We start from the raw sequence: 18,528 nt of genomic DNA, 5'->3' as shown, positions 1-18,528 counted from the left end.
TAAAAATCATCTGGGGTAAAAATCATCTGGTGTTTTCGTGTTGATGTGAATCTGCTTCAGGAACAATGTTGAAGCAATTGGTAAAAACTACAAATAACATGCAGCCTGTGGAAGAATCTTGTTGTCTGGTCATGAGCAGTATAGCCAATCGCAATTCACCAACAGGCTGAACACAATCCACCCCCCGGAAAGAACACACTACCAGAGTGTATAAAAGACACCAGTGCGTAGATAAGGCAAACACAGACTGTGAGCATTTGGAGAGCGTCAATGTAAGTACCACATCTAAACTTTTTTTCTCTTTTAGTGACTTATGTGTATATTTGATTTACTTCAAATGTGTGTATGTTTAAAAATAATTATTTTTATATCTATAATTATTTATATAATTATAATAAATAATTAATTTGAATTACTGTTCTGTTTAAGGGCTGTCACTAATCATGTTCATTTTGATGATTATTTGAAAAAAAATGCATTTAAACAGAAATAAATATCTAATACACATTGCCATAAACGGTATCATTGAGCGAAACTTCATCACGCAAATAATCATTTATAGATAAATTGATCTTTTTTTCACAAGGGCTGGTATATGGTAACTTGTTCTATCTAAAGATATTTTTATGATATACATTGTGTATCTTTTTACATGCTCATGATGTTCACAATCTGCTCAGAAAAGCAGTTTGTGATTCCAGATAACAAAATACATCACAGTACTACTGAAATATTGTCATATTGCCCACCTCTTCACCCACTTTTATGTACATCTCTTTTACAAAATTGTTTCTTCTATGGCTTCGGTCTAATACCCCTTTGTTTTATTGTACGGTTGGGCAGTTGTTTAAATTTGGGAATAGGAAGGGGTCTGTGTAGTTTACAAATCCAGTAATTCCACTGTATTCACTCCTTTCTACAGTCAACCTACATATACTACACCAATCTCCTTTTCACCGTTGCCAAAATGACCTCCAGCCTGTCTGTGCGTACATACTCTGCGGGCCGCCAGCCTTCTTTCTCCAGCCTCTCTTTGCGAGATAGTGGCTCTCGTGGCCGCTCTAAAACACCAGTGTCCCTCTCGTCAGCCAGCACACTGTCTCTCTCCCGCTCTGTCTCCATGGGCAACGGGCTCAACATCCTGAGCAATCTCTCTCTGAACGGCCTGGCTGTAGGTGCCAGCGAGAAGGAGACCATGCAGGGTCTGAATGACCGGCTGGCCAGCTATCTCAACAAGGTGCATTCTCTGGAGAAGTCCAACGCTGACCTGGAGCTGAAGATAAAGCAGCTGATGCTGGAGAGAGCACCTAAGGGTCATGACATCGAGAGCATGATGGCTCAGGCTCATGCTATTGGGCAAGAGGTTTGTATGGGTCTCTCAAATTGATATATTCTGAGGGTCATGTTATAACTGTTAATTGTTGAAACCCCTCAAATTGCAAGGGTCTACATATAGGTCAACGCTTCATAAAAACAAAACGTTGATAATAGCTTCATTGTAGCGGTTGGGGGAGTACACCACACTACACCAATACAAAGATTTTGGGCAAGACTCCTAACAGTACCTGTGTAACACAATTCAAATGTATACTGATCAGCCATTACATGAAAGTGAAAAACATTGATTATCTTTATCTATAGTGGCATCTGTCATGGGTAGATATGACAGAGGGCCAAATTGTGATGGCAAGACAACTGGGTCAGAACATCTCTAAAACATCAGACAGGTCTTGTGGGGTTTTTTCTGGTATGCAGTGGTCAGTATCTGCCAAAAGAGTTCTAAGAATAGACAACCAGTGAACCCGTAACAGGGCATGGTCATGGGCACCTAGACTAATTGATGAGACACCACAGGAAGCCTTCAGAAATCTTGTGGAGTCCATGCCTCAATAGATTCGTTGTGTTGACACAAGGGGCACCTACTCAATATTAGGCAGATGGTTACCACCCTCACAGAAGGTTGTTACACAAAATAATTACAAAATAAATACACTTCCATATGCCCAAAACATTGTAGTATCTTTCTTCTTAGAAGATTTTGACCATTAACATATTTCTAACAGCCATACATGGCAGAGAAGCACATACAGGATGTTGGAAGGCAAAACAGCCCCTAAAGAAAACATCAGATTCAGATTTATCAGCATTTTAATATCATCAACATCACGTATAAAACCTCAGACACACGTAGATTCACTGATTGTTTTGGGCAGTAAATAAAATGACTGTATTTGCATTTTAGACATCACACACTCTGGTTCCTTTCACCATTATTGTAGAGGAATTTGAGTTAATAAAGTATCTCAGAACAGAATTACTGAATTATGAAGTTTAAAAAGTTGGTGGAATTTCCCTTTAAAACCGAAGCTTGTATCTACATGTACCTGGTACTGCATAATAGGCCTATGGTTCAAGACCATCTTAGAGTGAAACACACTGATCTTATTTCTGTGCTTTAGGTGAGGAAAAAGACTCTGGAGAACGCTCGCATTATGCTGGAAATCGACAACGCAAAGCTGGCTGCTGATGACTTCAGGATTAAGTGAGCGTCACCTCACTGGGCTTTAAAAGGAAAGGGATTCCATGGAAAATCCCCCATGGTGTTTCATGGTGTGTGTATCATATGCCCATTGTATTTCTGTTTGTAGATGGGAAGCAGAAGCTGCTCTTTGTCAGTCAGTGGAGAGAGACTGTGTTGCTCTGCGTAGAGCGAAAGCAGATCATGACCAGATCATCACAACCCTCAGAGGAGACCTAGACAGCCTGAAAGAGGAACTGTATTTCCTGAAGAAGAACCACGATGAGGTGATGTTTCTATTTAAAGAAACCCACTGTATCAGTTATTAGTATCACATTATAAGTGTTTCATATGAGCATGGCCTCAAAACAACCACAAACATCTAAAGAAGTGCAGTCATAAAAACACACTCCACAGAATGTTTTTTATAGGACCATATGTCCAAACCAGGGACCTTTTTGGTGTACATTATGGCAACAGATATCGCTTATCAGTATATGAGAGTAGTATAACATACCTGCCTTGTCAGTAAAGCAATGACAGCTGTGAAGCTGTTGATGTCTGCTGTAAATGGAAACACCCAGTCCATCTTTTTTCTCTGTAAATACTAGCACATAGATTCACATACAATAGTATGAGACAAAAGTCTGGATCTGAAGGCTGGGTTTGTTTAGACAGGCAGGTGCGGTGCTCACATGACATCACTCCACAAAGATATACTGCATATATACTGTAGCCCCCAGATGAATATAGCTATAAATGCCTATAATAATATGATTAAAGGTATTAATATATTGATTTATTTGCATATTATATATAACTATTACTTTCATATTATAGTGCAGTGTATATCTACTAATATAGAGTCTCTCTATAGTGGCTTAACCTTAGGTGATTCAGTTATTAGCCCTAACGCACAAACCATTATAATTTAGTTGGTAACCGTTCAGCACATAAGGCTGTATTAGTGTTTGTGAAGTGAGCGTGAAGAACTGAAGGGGTGCACAGGGTTTGTGGGGTTAAACTTTGTGCTTTAATTGTAATAGTTTAGATTCAGCTTGTGTCAGTCAGTGTACTGTCAGCATGTTTGTAAGCCAGTTTTCATGCCAAAACTGTTTTATGGTATATGAGAAGTAGATGGATGAAAGGCTGAAAGAGTACAGTAAGCCCAGAAGCAAAAGCATACTGCAGTACTGTAGAAATTGTGTGTGTGTAAAAACACTGTATAACATTCAAATACATAGACTTTATAACACAGATCTAAAGCTAAGTAAGTATAAGTATATAATTAAAGCTCTAAAAATGACCAATTTGAAGAACTGAAGCATTGGAATCCCCTACTTTAGGATCTCCACCCATCTCAACGATATTTACTTTGTATAGAAGCATTAAGTAAGACATCATTAATTTAGATCAGGGCAGAAACGTACGTTCTACTATACACTAAACAAAACAGTATGTAAATATATGGTTGGTGTCTGGTAGTGAGCAACACTGCCCTCCCTGTGGCAGGCTAGGGTTCAATTTCCCTGTCAGGCACTGCACTCACCTGTTACACAATCTGTGTAACATGATTCAAATGTATAAAAGCGTCAAATAAATACTATAAAAGTAAATAAATACAAATAAATAAATTATTTTTTAGTATCAAGCCCTTACAAATATGCGCTCGAGTTCATGGAAGCAAAGTTAAGGGATGTTTTTCTGCCAGTATCATGACGAATGACAAATAATTATAACAAATTCTGAGGACCCCCCCCCCCTTGGAGGTTGAGGGCCCTGAAAGAGTATGTGTACTTCTTATAATGAAAGAGCTAGAAATGCATTTGAAGCTAAAACATACAGTACATCCTTGTGTATATAACTACACTTTTGACTCTGTCTGTCTGCAGGAGATGAACTCACTGAAGGCTCGTTTGGCCAATGAGCAGGTGAATGTGGAAGTGGATGCCACCCAGGGGCCAGACCTAGGAGCCATTATGACTGAACTGAGGGCCCAGTATGAGGGCATCGCTCGCAAGAACAAAGAGGATGCTGAGATGTGGTATCTGAAGAAGGTCAGTTGGGATAAAGGATCCCCCCAGCAGGGGATAGAGACTTGCATGTTTCTTTTATCAGTGAAACCCTATCATTTAAACATGTAATCGCTATCTGATGGATCAGTTATAATATATTATATATATATATATATATATTTATAATATATATATATATATATATATATATATATTCTAATTCAGTTAAGAATTAGAATTAGTTAGAATTTTAATTTAATCAAACCACATCGTAAAAATAGTAAAAATATGTAATACATAAAAAATGAGTATAAAAAATTAAACGACTATGAACACATAAAAGAGTGTAAATGAATAAAATACAGTTGATTACCCCAGCCAATGATGTTGATACATACTTGGTAAAGAACAGAAAGCATTTACTCAAAACATACTCATTACTGAACCCAGATTTGCATTGCCGGGTTGAAAAGCTCTGTAGTATTCCATTGAAAATGTATTTGTTTGTGTTTGCCAGCTGGAGACAGTGCAATCGGAGGTGAAAGAAAGTAACGAAGCTCTACGGTGCGCTCAGGGCGAGCTCAGTGAGCGGCGTCGCTTCCTGCAAAGCCTAGAGGTAGAGCTGGACAGCCTACGCAAGCAGGTAAGCTTAACCCTAGGTAAAAACACTGCAAATGATGCAAATGCACAAATGTTCATTAGCTGCTATCCTTTCAACACAGCAAAACTTGTCAGTGACAGTGTCATTTTAGGTAGTTTTTTTTCTTCAGTGTAATCAGTCTGTCAGCAGTCTGGCAACATGTCTTTTCATTTAGCAGCTCAGGAAGCTGCAGGCTCAGTGCATCTGCTGTTTGCTATGTTTGCCTGTAAGCACACTGTAATTAAGTGTGCTTACCGCAGCATGATAGGCAAGATCAATTTTACCAGTGATGAAATGGTGCAGGACACTGAATATACTGTATAAACACTTCAGATCAGACACTTATCTTTGTAAATATTATATTTGGCTATGACTTTTCAGATACTATTGTACGGCAACCCTTCCTTTTATTGATGTAGCTTTAGCTGCTTTACTTTCGTCCTCATGCTCATCTAGTAAAGCTTTAAACACTAGAAGCAGTCAAATCAATAGATGGGTTATTATGGTTATAGATCGGTATTTGGGCCAATTTGTTACCAAGTTCCAATTTCCCACTAAAGAAAAGTAAAATAAAACATTTTGGGGGTCTGACAACAAAGAATAGGCTTGAACCTACTGTAGCCAGAAATACTAAACAATGCTAATTTTAGAATATCATTGCATAATAATATTGCATACAACAATATTGTATAGTATTATGATAAACCCCAATATATATGCCCAAATGTCTGTGGACAGGCATTGAGCTACTTAAAATTGTACTGTAAAATTGTAATTGCTGACACAGATGTGCAAATGCACACACACACAGTTTATCTAGTCCCTGTAGAGAGGTGCTGCTAATAGAATATGACTCTATGCCTAATGCCAGGTGTGGGCTAGAGGGGTATAAAGCCAGTGTAAGAACTTTGTACTCTGGAATGGTGTTGCTTTATCCAATACTTTTGGGATGAGTTGGGGATGAGGTGGTGCGGTGACCTCACTCACACTATTGTTGCTGATTGCAATCAAATCCTCACAGCAATGCTCCACAATCTAGTAGAAAGCCCTTCCTGGAGTGTAGAGACAGTTACTCCAACATAAGCAGGATAAACATTTTTTAAAAACCCTTCAATGAATGACCTGGTGTCCCTATTTATTATTGAATCAAACCGCATGGCTCTCTACAGGTTGGTGTTCTGGAGGGGAACCTCGGAGAAACCAATCAAAAGTATGCTATCGAGATGGAGCACATGCAAGGCACTCTAACGCAGCTTGAGGACGAACTGTCACAACTACGTCTGGACATGCAGCGCATTAAAACTGACTACGAACAGCTACTGAGAATCAAACAGAACCTGGAGCTGGAGATTGCCACCTACAGGAGGCTGCTGGAAGGAGAGGAGGTGTAAGTACTGATGTTTCCAATTAATCAGAGAGGAAATCAGGACAACTCTAAAATGGAATCACATTTTGTTTCTTTTTGTATTTTAGGGTGAAAGAGGTTGCAACCACTAAAAGTAAGTCCACAAGCAAACGGCACCACACAGTGAATTTCATAGGCTCATATTCAGCATTCCCACTTCTTATCATTTCAGTGTGAAAGCTGTGAATGGTTGGTCAAATGTTAATTTCATCATGGTTTTGACATCGTAAACATGACAAACTCAGGGCACGTTTCTGCAGTTTAGTTTCCATAAACTGATCAGCCATAACATTAGTACCACTTTCAGGTAAAGTAGAATAAACACACATGACATCTACGGTGGCATCTATCGAGGAGTATCATATATCAGGCAGTAAGTGAACAGCCAGTTCTTGAAGGTGATGTGTTAAAAGCAGTAAAATTAGGCAAGTATAAGTATCTGAGCCACTTCGACGAGAGACAAATTGTGATGGCTGGACGACTGGGTAAGAACATCTCTAAAACATCAGGCAGGTCTTGTGGGGTGTTCCTGGGATATGCAGTGGTCAGTACCTATCAAATGCAGTCCAAAAAGTCATTGACCTGACCCATGGAGGCTCCACCTCACAACTTACAGGTCTTAAAGGATCTGCTGCTGACGTCTTGGTTCCAGATTCCACAGGCCACCTTCGGAGGTCTTGTGGAGTCCATGCCTGATCTGTTGTGGTGGGCAACCTACTCGATATCAGACACTAATGTATTAGGTACTAATGTTATGGCTAATCAGTGTCTACGGACTGTATCCCATAAACGGTATGTTTAACAGTGTTTCCAGAGTGCATAACTTGGTTGTTGATCATATGGGTCCTTTAAACCAAACCCTTAACTTCTTTCTTTTTTGACACAGCCTTTTCTGCTATTTTGTAGAACAGCCTGAGGTGAGAACGCGGAAGATTGTGAAGGTGGTCACCCAGACTATGGTCAACGGCAAAGTGGTGGACGAATCCAGTGAGGTGGAGCAGATTGAGGAGCGCAAGAAGTGAGTCCTGCGCTCCTTCATTACCTCTCCATCAGCCACATCTCCAAGGAAATAAACAGCTCATATTAAACAACCCCAAAACTACGCGTATAACATTAGACTCGGGCAGACTATCTGTGAAACCAGTGCAACCTATGACAATAACAACACTGAGGCGGATACTGGCAAGACGTCAGTATCGGTGGTATTTGTTTACTGTTTGAATGTGAAGTAAATAAACATTGTGTTTGAGATTGCTGTGCTGTGTCAGGTGTCTCTCTCTTTTTTTTTTTACAGAGACAGTTTGATTAGTAGAAAAAGGCTTTGACTAGACTGCTATGAAAGCAGGTATCTACTTGTGTCATGGTCTTACAGTGTTATTTTTTCTTTTATTTTTACAGGTTTGATCCATCACGGAGTGTAATTCTAGAGCGGGTCATTTGAACATAACAGAAAGCCACAGTTTTCAGGATACAGACATTTTCAGCCAAGTATCACGCTGTATTCAACTGCTCTACAATGTAGTGCTAGATTTAATAACGGGGACAGAAACCAGTCTGGTCAGAGGCCACAATGTGGGGATGGTAGAAACTGAGCAGAGTTACAAAATCCCAGCGGCTCTGTGAGAACAGAGGGAGCACAACAGCCTTGGTACACAAACTTTGGTACACTATGGGTTCAAATGTCAGTTCTTTTGTAATGGTTTGTAAGTGAATGACTCTCCCTGGCCATGCCCACTCCGATTGTGTTGAACAAGCCTTTTTCACTCTTCTGTGAACACAATAGTAATCTTACTGATTAGCGGATTTCTACCGCTAGCTCTAATTCTTCCCTGGCCGCCCTGCAGGGCACTACAATGACAATGAAGTGTTAATGCCATGAACATTCCCGTGCATTTCTGGGTCACCTTATTATAGGAGGAAGATCGTGTATCGCTGATCATGAGCTACTTGACTTTCTACAGGAGTTTCTCAGGATATGAACTCTCTGAAGTAATCGTTCAAATATAAATCAACTGAAATGTTTGCAAAACATATATTTGTCTGTGTACTTTCTTTGAGTAATCTAAGGTCATGAGGAGAAAATCAAAAAGATAACCTATACCTACTTATGGGAGAGCTGCATAATTTTGGGGGATATGGCACACTTTAGCATCACTTTAACAGGCAGCTATTAGATGATGAACAGGCTTCTGCAAAAACGGGGATATAGAGTTAACAAAGGTGTGAGGGATTTGGTTCCCCTGAGGAAACGATGGAAGAAAGCTGGGGTAAATTCAATACTCTAAAACCTTCAGCCTCACAAACTGATTATGGCAACTTACCATAATCAGACGCTTTAGTCATATCCCAAAAAAAAAAAAAAAAAAAAAAAAACTGGCCTATGAAAAACTTTTTATATCTTTTTAACATAACTACAAACACACACATTTGGTCTTCATTTTAACAGTGCAGAGAGATGGAGGTTAAATGTAAAAATAAAATACAAATGCTGCGTTCTTGTGAGGAAAAAGTTAAGATACCCAACATTTATTACTACTTAAGAAGCCTAAAATCAGAATCAGATGCTCCACATCAGCTGCAGATGATAAGAACATGGTCAGAGAGGATTTTGGAGGAGCCTGTCTTATTTACACCTCAGACATTTAGTCTGGTTTACTCTTGACTGTTGAATTGAGTGGTGAAGTTTACCATAGTAAAATCCAAATAGCTCTCTGAGGCCTTCAGAAAGAAGGATGTAGACGCATTCAAGAATAGAATGAGATTAAAAATAAATAAATAAATGAAATTAAAAATGAAAGAAGCTTAAGAGCTAGTTTAGGAGCTGACCACAAGAGAAGTAAAGAAGCAACAATCCAACAGTCCTAAGTAATGTAGACTGAATAGCATGTATAGCACTGTACTGCAAAAAAATCTATTCAGTAAACTGGTTTAAGCCTTTTGGATTCAACTACTCTTAATTAAACTACAATAAACGTTAAAATAATATAATTATTATTGTTATTGTATATGTATACTGCCGCCTCCTGGTTTCTATTGCATGCGACTGCCCCCTGGTGGATAACACTGAAAGTGTTCATCAGTATATCAGATCGGCCTGATTGTGCAAACTAATTTAAAAATAACTCAAATGAACTTATTGTGATAACCACAAGGTATCTAAAATCTAATATAAATAACCTGACCTTTTCGAAATAACATTTAATTATTTATTTAAATATCTTCGCCTTCGAGTCATGTCGAGATGGGTGCACATGATGCTGCTGATTCTGTTGTTAGAGCTGAGTTTTTAGACAACAGGAGCATGGCTGGCTATTATCGTTTTCTTCTTTTCTTTCTGGATAAACTATTTCTCTCTGAATTTCCCAGTTTCAGACACCACTCGAACGGCGGGCAATGTAACAGTTACAGCTGTTTATCCCACATTTATCGGTAAAAATTTTTTTTTATTGATATTGAGTATATTTCTGTTCTCTCTGGTTTAATAGTTAACGCATTTAAAGGGAAAATAAAATAAAATAAAATAAAATAAAAACAGTGCCGCGGTGTTTCCCCCGGTCTCGGCTCCGCCCCTTCCGCCGCGCTGCTGCTCTCGAGCTGATTATGACAGAAGCTTCTACCTCATCCCCAAACAAACGGTTCGCCTTTACCTCGTCTTTCTGCTTTCTGCTCATCTAGCGTCTGATTTAGTTGTTTTATCACTTGTCTTTAAGTTGGGTTCAGGTCCACATATGCCACGTATTCATCTAGAAGGACAATTACGAGAATAGCCTGCTGCCTAGCTAACTTGCTAACCTTTAATGTGTTGTATTGCGGACTTGTCGGTTTGTTGTCTGGGAGAACTGTAGCGCGCGCTCGCTCGCTCGCTCGCTCGCTCGTGACTAGCCTGTCACCTGCACAGACACCCCCTTTATCCAGGCAGACGGTGATAATATTTGATTAAATATTTGTAGGCTTGTGTACAACACGACCTATTGTAAGAAGCTGGGGGAAATCCTGCCGTGTAAGTGCTCTCTCTGAGTTACGGCAAAGCGCCCACGTCGTTGTACCGGTCTGTTGTATTAGTGCTGCACAGGAGAAGCACGCCGGGCATGTCCGTGTCCGTGCCCGTGTCCGTGTCCGTGTCCGTGTCTTGATGCTAGATTGTCGATACACAGTGGTTAGCTAGCTAGCTAAGTTAATAAAAACACAGAGGTGGTGATCCTGTGGAGCCCCTGAATATAAAGGATTAAAAAATGATATTTAGAGACATAATTGATTCCCTCAAATGATCTGTTTCCCTAAATTAATCAATCGTTCCCTCGCTGTATAGAAAACACATCAGTTCAAGCAAGGGAATGATTTATTAACTGTGGGAAATGACAAAATATTATTTTTCTACATTAATAATATTACTTAAACGACAGATCTACATAAGACCGGTCTGTAGTTGCTTATAAATGTAGCCAGTGCTTCATTCTTTACAATTTTAGTAATCCATCTTTTTGATTTGATATGAAACACTCCTGAAACATTGAAGATGTTTGTTTTGTAAATCTGAAACATTGATGGTAAACAAGTAATATTATATACATATATAGATAGATACATTATATATGATATAAACATCTCATGTTACTTATTAAGTTGGAGAAGAATAACACCAACCTAAAGGCAGTAATAGGGGGGCATAGCATTCATTTGCAGTCAAGCTTTATTTATTTATTTTTTTGTAATAATCCGTCTTAGATGGCTTTTTTTAAAACATAAGATTAATTTAATGAAAGATGTAAATGTGCCAACATCACTGTAACTCAAATGAATAATTGGTGTAGTTTAATATTGAGTGAGGTGGAATAAAAATTTAGTGGTGATTCAAAGTATACTTGATATAAATCTTTAATGGAAAAGCAACAAAAGTCCATATTTAAAGTATGTACATTTAAGTAACTGCTCCTCTTGCTCTTTTTCAGGTGAACCATGGCGCAGGACGGTGTTATTCTGCAGTTCAGCTTCGCTACATTCGGGGACTCCATGCTACAGAAGATGGATGCTCTCAGAAGAGACCGGCGCTTCTGTGACGTGATTGTCCGCATCAATGACCTAGAGATTCCTGGTCACAAAGTTGTGTTAGCAGCTGGCTCTCCTTTTCTCAGAGACCAGTTTTTCCTTCAGGACTCGCAAGAAGTGGAGATATCTACACTCCAGGATGCAGAGGTTGGCAGAAGACTTCTTCTTTCCTGCTACACAGGAACGCTTGAGTTTCCTGAGCTGGAACTGGTACATTATCTGACGGTTGCCAGTTTCCTACAAATGGGTCACATTGTGGAGCAGTGCACACAAGCCCTGAATAAGTTCATTAAGCCACACAAGGCTGACGGTACCCATCACTCTCTTCAGCCTTCCAAAGTGAATGTACAGCAACAAGACCCGTCGCTTATTGAGACAGTGTATGACGATGAAGACGGGGACAATGACATTGAAGATGAGAACGATGATGATGTGATTATTGAACCGAGGTCTCCTCCTATGTTTAGGAATTCTCAAAGCAAGGGCCAAGGAGAGGAAAGCCCCATTAATATCATTAAGGTGGAGTCTGTGGAAGATCGGATGCAGGAGATGTCAGAAAGCTACCAGAGCCGGCCCTCTCATTCCCCCACGTTACACTCCCCAGAGCCACAGCATTCCCTCATCAACTCCACAGTGGAGACGCGGTCTGCTGAGATGGCTTCGAACCCTGGGCTTGAGTATCCGCTATCATCTCCTGGCCCAAGTGGCTCTGGAAAGGAGAACGTCTGGAGCTGCTCGAGAAATGCAGACAAAGGCCTCCAGTGGTACCACCAGTGTCCAAAATGCGCCCGTGTCTTCCGGCAGCTGGAAAATTATGCCAACCACCTGAAGATGCACAAGCTTTTCATGTGCCTTCTCTGTGGCAAGACTTTTACACAGAAGGGAAACCTGCACAGGCACATGCGAGTGCATGCCGGCATCAAACCGTTCCAGTGCAAGATCTGCGGAAAGACTTTCACACAGAAGTGCTCGCTGCTGGACCACCTGAATCTGCACAGTGGGGACAAACCACATCGCTGCAACTACTGCGACATGGTCTTTGCACACAAACCTGTCCTCCGCAAACATCTGAAGCAGATCCATGGCAAGAATAGTTTTGACAATGCCAATGAAGGTAGCTTGATTGAAGGGTTTTAAATGACCACTGAATGACCACGTATGGACTTCTGTAAAGAGTTTCATGGACCTGAAAACAATCATGTGTATATATCTGGTAGACCCTACACACATACTTATGGTCAATATGTACCTATGTTACTGGAACTACATTAGGTTGTATTGTTGTCTGGGTTATAATTGTACTGTATTCAAAGGCTGCTGTGTTTTTAGTCTTTTAAAGAATGGGGTTCTTTCTTAAGTGCTATTTGGATAATCTCTGATGTTAGCTGTGCAAGCCTGTCATGACAGTAAATGTTACAGACTAAACACTTCAACTTCTATTGGGCAGCTTTTATTGACTATTAAATAAACCTGGGTAATATCAAGTATTGGTATGTAGACATATTACATTCGGGGCCCTATATGGTCCAGTGGACTAAGGCACTGTCACTATGATGAGAGGATTGTTGGTTCAAATTCATCAGCAGCCGATGCCCAGAGAGAGCACAATTTGCCTTGCACTTGATGGGTAGCTTTTAATGACTATTAAAAATAAACTTAGGTAATATCAAGCTTTGGTATTACATATTACAGTCTGGGCCCTGGGTGGTCCAGTGGACCAGCAAATCAGAGGATTTGCTGATGGCAGCCGATGAGACAATTGGCCTTGCTCTCTCCTGGGTGGGTATATGGCACTCTCCCCGCACTTCGCACCATACGTCTGCAGGCTGGTGTGTTCAAGCGGCAGCTACCCTGGGTGGGTAGATGGCGCTCTCCCCGCACTTCGCACCTTGCGTCTTCAGGCTGGTGTGTTGAGGGTATGTGTTGCTTTCCTTCAGACGCGATGTTACTTAAGTGTCCAGTGGAAATTGAGTGGCTTGACTGTGCACGCCTCTCGAGGGGGTGTGTGCTAGTCTGCCTTTACCTGTAAAGCACCTTCTTTAACGGTGTGCTCCATAACTAATGCCAAAGAAAATGATCTACTGAAGGCTAGTAGCTTGGTACATAAGTATAAGCAAAAGATAAATGTTAAGATGTGTAAGTTATTCAGAGATCTTATTTCTCATGTAAATCCATCATAAATGTGACAAGTATTGTGGTAGCATTTCTTCATTGACATACTTTATGTCCAAATAGTGCTTTAGAGCAGAGAGAGGAACCGTCTGACTGTTTAACCTTAACAGATTTTATTTGTACTTGGATGCTGCCAAAAATACGCATGAAACCTGAATCATCACTACTGTAACGTTCTTCTGTTGCCTGTTCTGACCATGTAAATTCAAGCATAATTCTTTAATTCCACCAGTGAGGTAGCTTGCAACATTGTGACTCATTAATAAAGGGTAATGAATTTATTATTTAAAAATTATTCAAGTGAATTTTATTTTATTATATCCATTTTGATGAATAAATGGATTTTATAAACACTAAACTGTTCTATCGCATGATTTAAGAAAAAAGAAGCCTGTATTATATGAAATTCTGCCTGGGGTGCGTGTATGAGGGACAGCAAAAGTTAAAAGTGTAAAGACAAGCATCTACTAAGCTCTATTTGTATTTAGATCTGAGTGATAAAAAATATATACAAAAAGAAAAACGTCACTTCAAAAGAGATTTGTTCATTTACCTCTTTTGTAATTTATTTTCCTTCCCATCTATCGCACATTACCAGACTCACTGCAGAGACTGGATGCTAGCGTGGGCACATGGCATGCCGGCCTCCATCCACTGGCAGATTCACCCCTGTAATAAAGGTTGCAGCGTCCGATGCCAGGAAGGCAATAGAATGAGCTACTTCATCCACTTCACCTGGTCTGCCAAGGGCATGGGTGACCTTACACTTCTCAAGGAACTAAAGCAGGAAATTATAAGGCAAAAGGAACAGAGCAGAAAAGAAGGCTTGAGTTAATAAACTCTACTTGTGAGGCCAAAAAGGCAGACTTTTACTTTTCTTCAATACAATGTTTTTCATTTGGTTAAATCAGGCTCTGGTTCATTTCCCCCCTTGGTGTGATTTGTTTGGGAAGGTGTGAACACAGTAATCACACTCAGATGCAGACCAAAACAACCGCACCGAGACCCGTGAGAGGAGGTGATCTGACTTCAGTCCAACCCAACTATTAGGTGTACTCCGCAAGTTCGAGCTAAACCGTGATTTAATTTGGTATACTGCTCAGATCATTATTACACCTATGAACAAATGCCATCGCTCCATGTTAAACTGCACAGAAATATACACAAGTCCGCAATACTGGACTTCTTTTTTTAACCATATTTACTTTCCTGCTTCCACCCCAGAAAGGTCTGAAGAGAACATTCTCATATGGTTTGTTGTGATGCATTTTTGGTGGATTTTGAAACCATCACAGTACAGCCAACAATAAGGACAGCATGGTGCCTTTTTATAGTAATATACATCACAGTAGCACACAAAAAGCTTTAATTGCACATACAATGACCCTTGCAGACATGCATGTGTCCCAACTAATGTGCTGCAGCATTCAAGTGGACAAAGTCTCTGAATGTATCATAGCAAATAAAGGATTAATAGAGGTGTCCTGATCTGAAATTGTAAGGCTTCACACTTATTCCCTAAAGATCCTACCTGTTTATACTGTTCTTCATCCAGGCCTGCACGCTTATGGACCTCTGTAACAATTACTCCTGGGCTGTGACAGAAATACAGACACTGCAGCCGTGATCACATATGTAACTTACAACAATACAAACAATAAAATACAACTTACCAAACAGAATTGACACGCACTTGCTTGGATGCCAATTCTGAAAGACACACACAGACATCCATAATTTCACCTGGAACAACAATCCTAATTACATACACTACATGTCCAGATGTTTGCGGACACCCCTTCTAATAAATGCATTCAGCTACTTGAAGTTGTACCTATTGCTGACATTCATAGAATATGAACCTTTTGGCACCATACCTAATGCCAAGCGTGAGCTAGTGGGTTAAAAAGCCTCCAGCATTAAGCTGTGGAGCAGTGGATCTGTGTTTATTTAAAGTTATGGTGCTCCATCTATTACTTTTAGAATGAGTTGGGGATGATGATGGTGATCATCCAACATCCTGAGCTCACTAAAGCTCTTGTCACTGGATGCAATCAAGTGATCCTCATAGCAGTGCTCCAAAACCTCAAAGGCTTCCCTGGACAGTAAAGACAGCTACTCTTTTTAATGTCCCAGTATTTTTGTCCATATAGTGAATAACAAGATTGTGATACGATACCAATCAAATACAATGATATATAATAATGCCATAGTAATTCACTTAATTTTAAAAATAGATTTTGAATTTTGATTTTGGAAGAAATGAATGACCAGGTGTCCCAATACTTTTGTCCATATAGTGTATTTCAAACACATTCTTTGTAGATTAATAGAAAGTTCTCCTCACCAAGTGCTACACAGCGTGTAAACTGGTCAATGGCGGACTTGGACATGCAGTAAGCGAGCACTCCTGGAAACTACGGTGTAGAAAAGGGCAAAAGTCAGACCAACTGGAAAACACTGGTAAAATCAAATTCCCATGTGCACACTGGTGATTTATCCACACTCACTGATCGCTGGCCATTCACGCTGGACACGTTTACGATAGACCCTTGCGTTTTAATAAGGTGTGGCACACAGAGGTGAGTCAAGTGGTACACTGATCTGAAATGTAGATGATGTAGAGTGTAGAAAATGTAGATGTTAGTCTCTTTCTTTTTCACTCAAAAGAACAAAATATTACCCCCAAAAAATACAAACGTCTAACCTGACGTTGACGTTCATGACCTTATCATACTGTGCCATGTCTGCTGTTTCTATAGTGCCCATGGCGAGGATTCCTGCACTGTTGATGAGGACATCCAGTCGTCCAAAGTGAGCAATGGTCTGTTCAACAGTCTTCCTAACTGTATCTTCATCAGTCAGGTCACCTGGCACCAAGAGTGGCTGTAAACAAAGACAACAACAGTATAAACCCACTGTTTGTGAGTAGGGTGGTGATCAATCAACATCCTGACCTCGCGAACGCTGTTGCCGCTGAATGCAACCGAATCCTCATAGCAATGCTCAAAAAGTAGAAAGCTCTCTCTGGACAGTAGAGACAGGTTCTCCAACAAACGGAAGATACACTTCTTTTTTTATCATCCCAACTGAAAAGGTGTTGATGGATTATTTGCGTGTAAGAATACATTATGTACTCATAAACATGTTTATATGTGTATTCTGCTATAATGACCATGCCTGAGACAGTCAGCATTTCTGTACTCAAGGCTAGAGTAATACCCTTGGGGGGCTAGGCAGAGCCTACTTGGGGTGAATCAGAGGTGAACTGATTGGAAAAAACCCAAAATTCTGCAGTAGTGTGATCGTCAGCACAAATGGCCTTGCAGGTGTTAGCACTCTTTTAAAAAATAAAGTCGTAAGAACGAAGGACATAAGCGAATACAAAAGTGACAGGGTTAAGGGGTAAGGGGATTCCCATAGTAATATAAGCGGACCCAATCATGAGATATTATGATAAAAAAATATGCGTGGGGGTAGCCACAGCTAGATAAGGACAGTATATAAGGCCCAAGAGGAGCCTCACTTTTTAGACTGCTTTGGGAGAGTGCTGGCTGTCTCAGGCTAATGCATTACATGTAGTGCCTTAGTCTTCACCTTACTTTGTACACTTTATACAGAAATAAAGGTTGCACTCTGCCTTTCTATTGACTACGGAGCTGGATTCTTTTATGCACCATTTCTAAATGCTTATTAGCTGATTGGGGGAATTTATAGAGAAAAAGAGCCGACAGTGTCCCTATACTTTTGTCCATATAGTGGATGGACAGGAATGGCTTTCCATTATCCTCAATGTGACAGACGACAAATACTGTCTGATCAGTGGTGGTCCTTACTCTAACTGACCCGGACTCAGAGGGACGTGTTCCTGGGCTGAATGAGGGGTGACTGCTGTGAGATGATGCTGAGGAGCCCTAAGAATTGACAGGGTAACTCTGCACCTGTACCCCTACACAGTGCACATACCCAGCAACTGGATGCAGGAGTGACACCAACCTTAGAGGAACCACATTCCTCGCATTCCTTGGCCACTTTGGTGAGGTTCTCCAGATCGCGGCCATTCAGAGCCAGCTGGGCACCGAGCTTGGCGAAGAGCACCGCAGTTCCAGCTCCGATCCCAGAACTGGCTCCAGTGATCAACGTGACTTTATCCTTCAGTGAGCCGACCTAAAACACACAGCAGGTATTTTTACTCTGAGACAACGCCATGCACTTAGTAGTGCGACCTGCATTAAATAATAATTATTATTATAATAATAATAATTATTATTATTATTAAGAGCTGACTGTTCGGCAGCTTGCTAGCATTTCTGCATTGCTTTTTCTCCGACCGCCTGGACCACACTAAATGATCCCAGCACGGGGCTCCTCAAAGGGGGGGGACTTACTTTAAAAGTGTCCGCAGACGACATTGCAGATCTAAACGCTGTTACAGTGAACTCGCTTAAACTCTTCACGTGCTGGTTTAACGTCACTGCGAAACGCCAACGCATGCGTGGGCGTGGCCTAGCGACACCCACCTTCTAAAAAAAACTGGCGAAATATTTATAAAGCAAAAATTAAACCTCAATATTATCCATAGTTAGAATATTTAAAAACATAAATTGGCAAAGAAATGCGCACTAATATATATAAAAATTTAAAAAATAATAAAATGTGATCTGTGATCTGTTCCGGAAATAATAAAAGTCCGCAAACGTCAAAATAAAAGATACTCAAATCACTGCTCTGC

The 18,528-nt window shown here is 40.3% G+C and overlaps 3 protein-coding genes across 4 annotated transcripts; 2 read left to right on the top strand and 1 right to left on the bottom strand.

The window, feature by feature from the left end:
* Window positions 1–964: 964 nt before the first annotated feature.
* Window positions 965–8,053, top strand: krt1-c5 (keratin, type 1, gene c5). The gene is made up of 9 exons (XM_072664341.1): window positions 965–1,363; window positions 2,460–2,542; window positions 2,649–2,805; window positions 4,411–4,575; window positions 5,051–5,176; window positions 6,343–6,560; window positions 6,647–6,672; window positions 7,485–7,596; window positions 7,977–8,053. The coding sequence occupies exons 1-9, from the start codon at window positions 968–970 to the stop codon at window positions 8,017–8,019; spliced, it is 1,326 nt and encodes a 441-aa protein (XP_072520442.1). The 5' UTR covers window positions 965–967; the 3' UTR covers window positions 8,020–8,053.
* Window positions 8,054–10,152: 2,099 nt separating this feature from the next.
* zbtb26 (zinc finger and BTB domain containing 26) lies at window positions 10,153–14,154 on the top strand. Of its 2 annotated transcripts, none has more exons than XM_072664342.1 (2): window positions 10,153–10,213; window positions 11,528–14,154. In XM_072664342.1, exon 2 carries the CDS (start codon window positions 11,535–11,537, stop codon window positions 12,759–12,761), a length of 1,227 nt encoding a protein of 408 aa, XP_072520443.1. In that variant the 5' UTR covers window positions 10,153–10,213; window positions 11,528–11,534; the 3' UTR covers window positions 12,762–14,154. The 2 variants fall into 2 exon arrangements, with proteins under 2 accessions (XP_072520443.1, XP_072520444.1); XM_072664343.1 differs by having other exon boundaries at window positions 10,194–11,125.
* A 182-nt stretch (window positions 14,155–14,336) lies between these two features.
* Window positions 14,337–18,253, bottom strand: LOC140541636 (3-oxoacyl-[acyl-carrier-protein] reductase FabG). Its single transcript, XM_072664344.1, has 8 exons — window positions 18,185–18,253; window positions 17,793–17,963; window positions 16,504–16,682; window positions 16,307–16,400; window positions 16,144–16,213; window positions 15,470–15,506; window positions 15,328–15,391; window positions 14,337–14,574 (listed from the first exon to the last, which is right to left on the bottom strand). The coding sequence occupies exons 1-8, from the start codon at window positions 18,206–18,208 to the stop codon at window positions 14,416–14,418; spliced, it is 798 nt and encodes a 265-aa protein (XP_072520445.1). The 5' UTR covers window positions 18,209–18,253; the 3' UTR covers window positions 14,337–14,415.
* Window positions 18,254–18,528: the final 275 nt, after the last annotated feature.

The sequence above is a fragment of the Salminus brasiliensis genome, chromosome 20, assembly GCF_030463535.1.
Source record: "Salminus brasiliensis chromosome 20, fSalBra1.hap2, whole genome shotgun sequence".
Taxonomy (NCBI): domain Eukaryota; kingdom Metazoa; phylum Chordata; class Actinopteri; order Characiformes; family Bryconidae; genus Salminus; species Salminus brasiliensis.
This window is presented reverse-complemented; position numbering and strand designations above follow the sequence as displayed.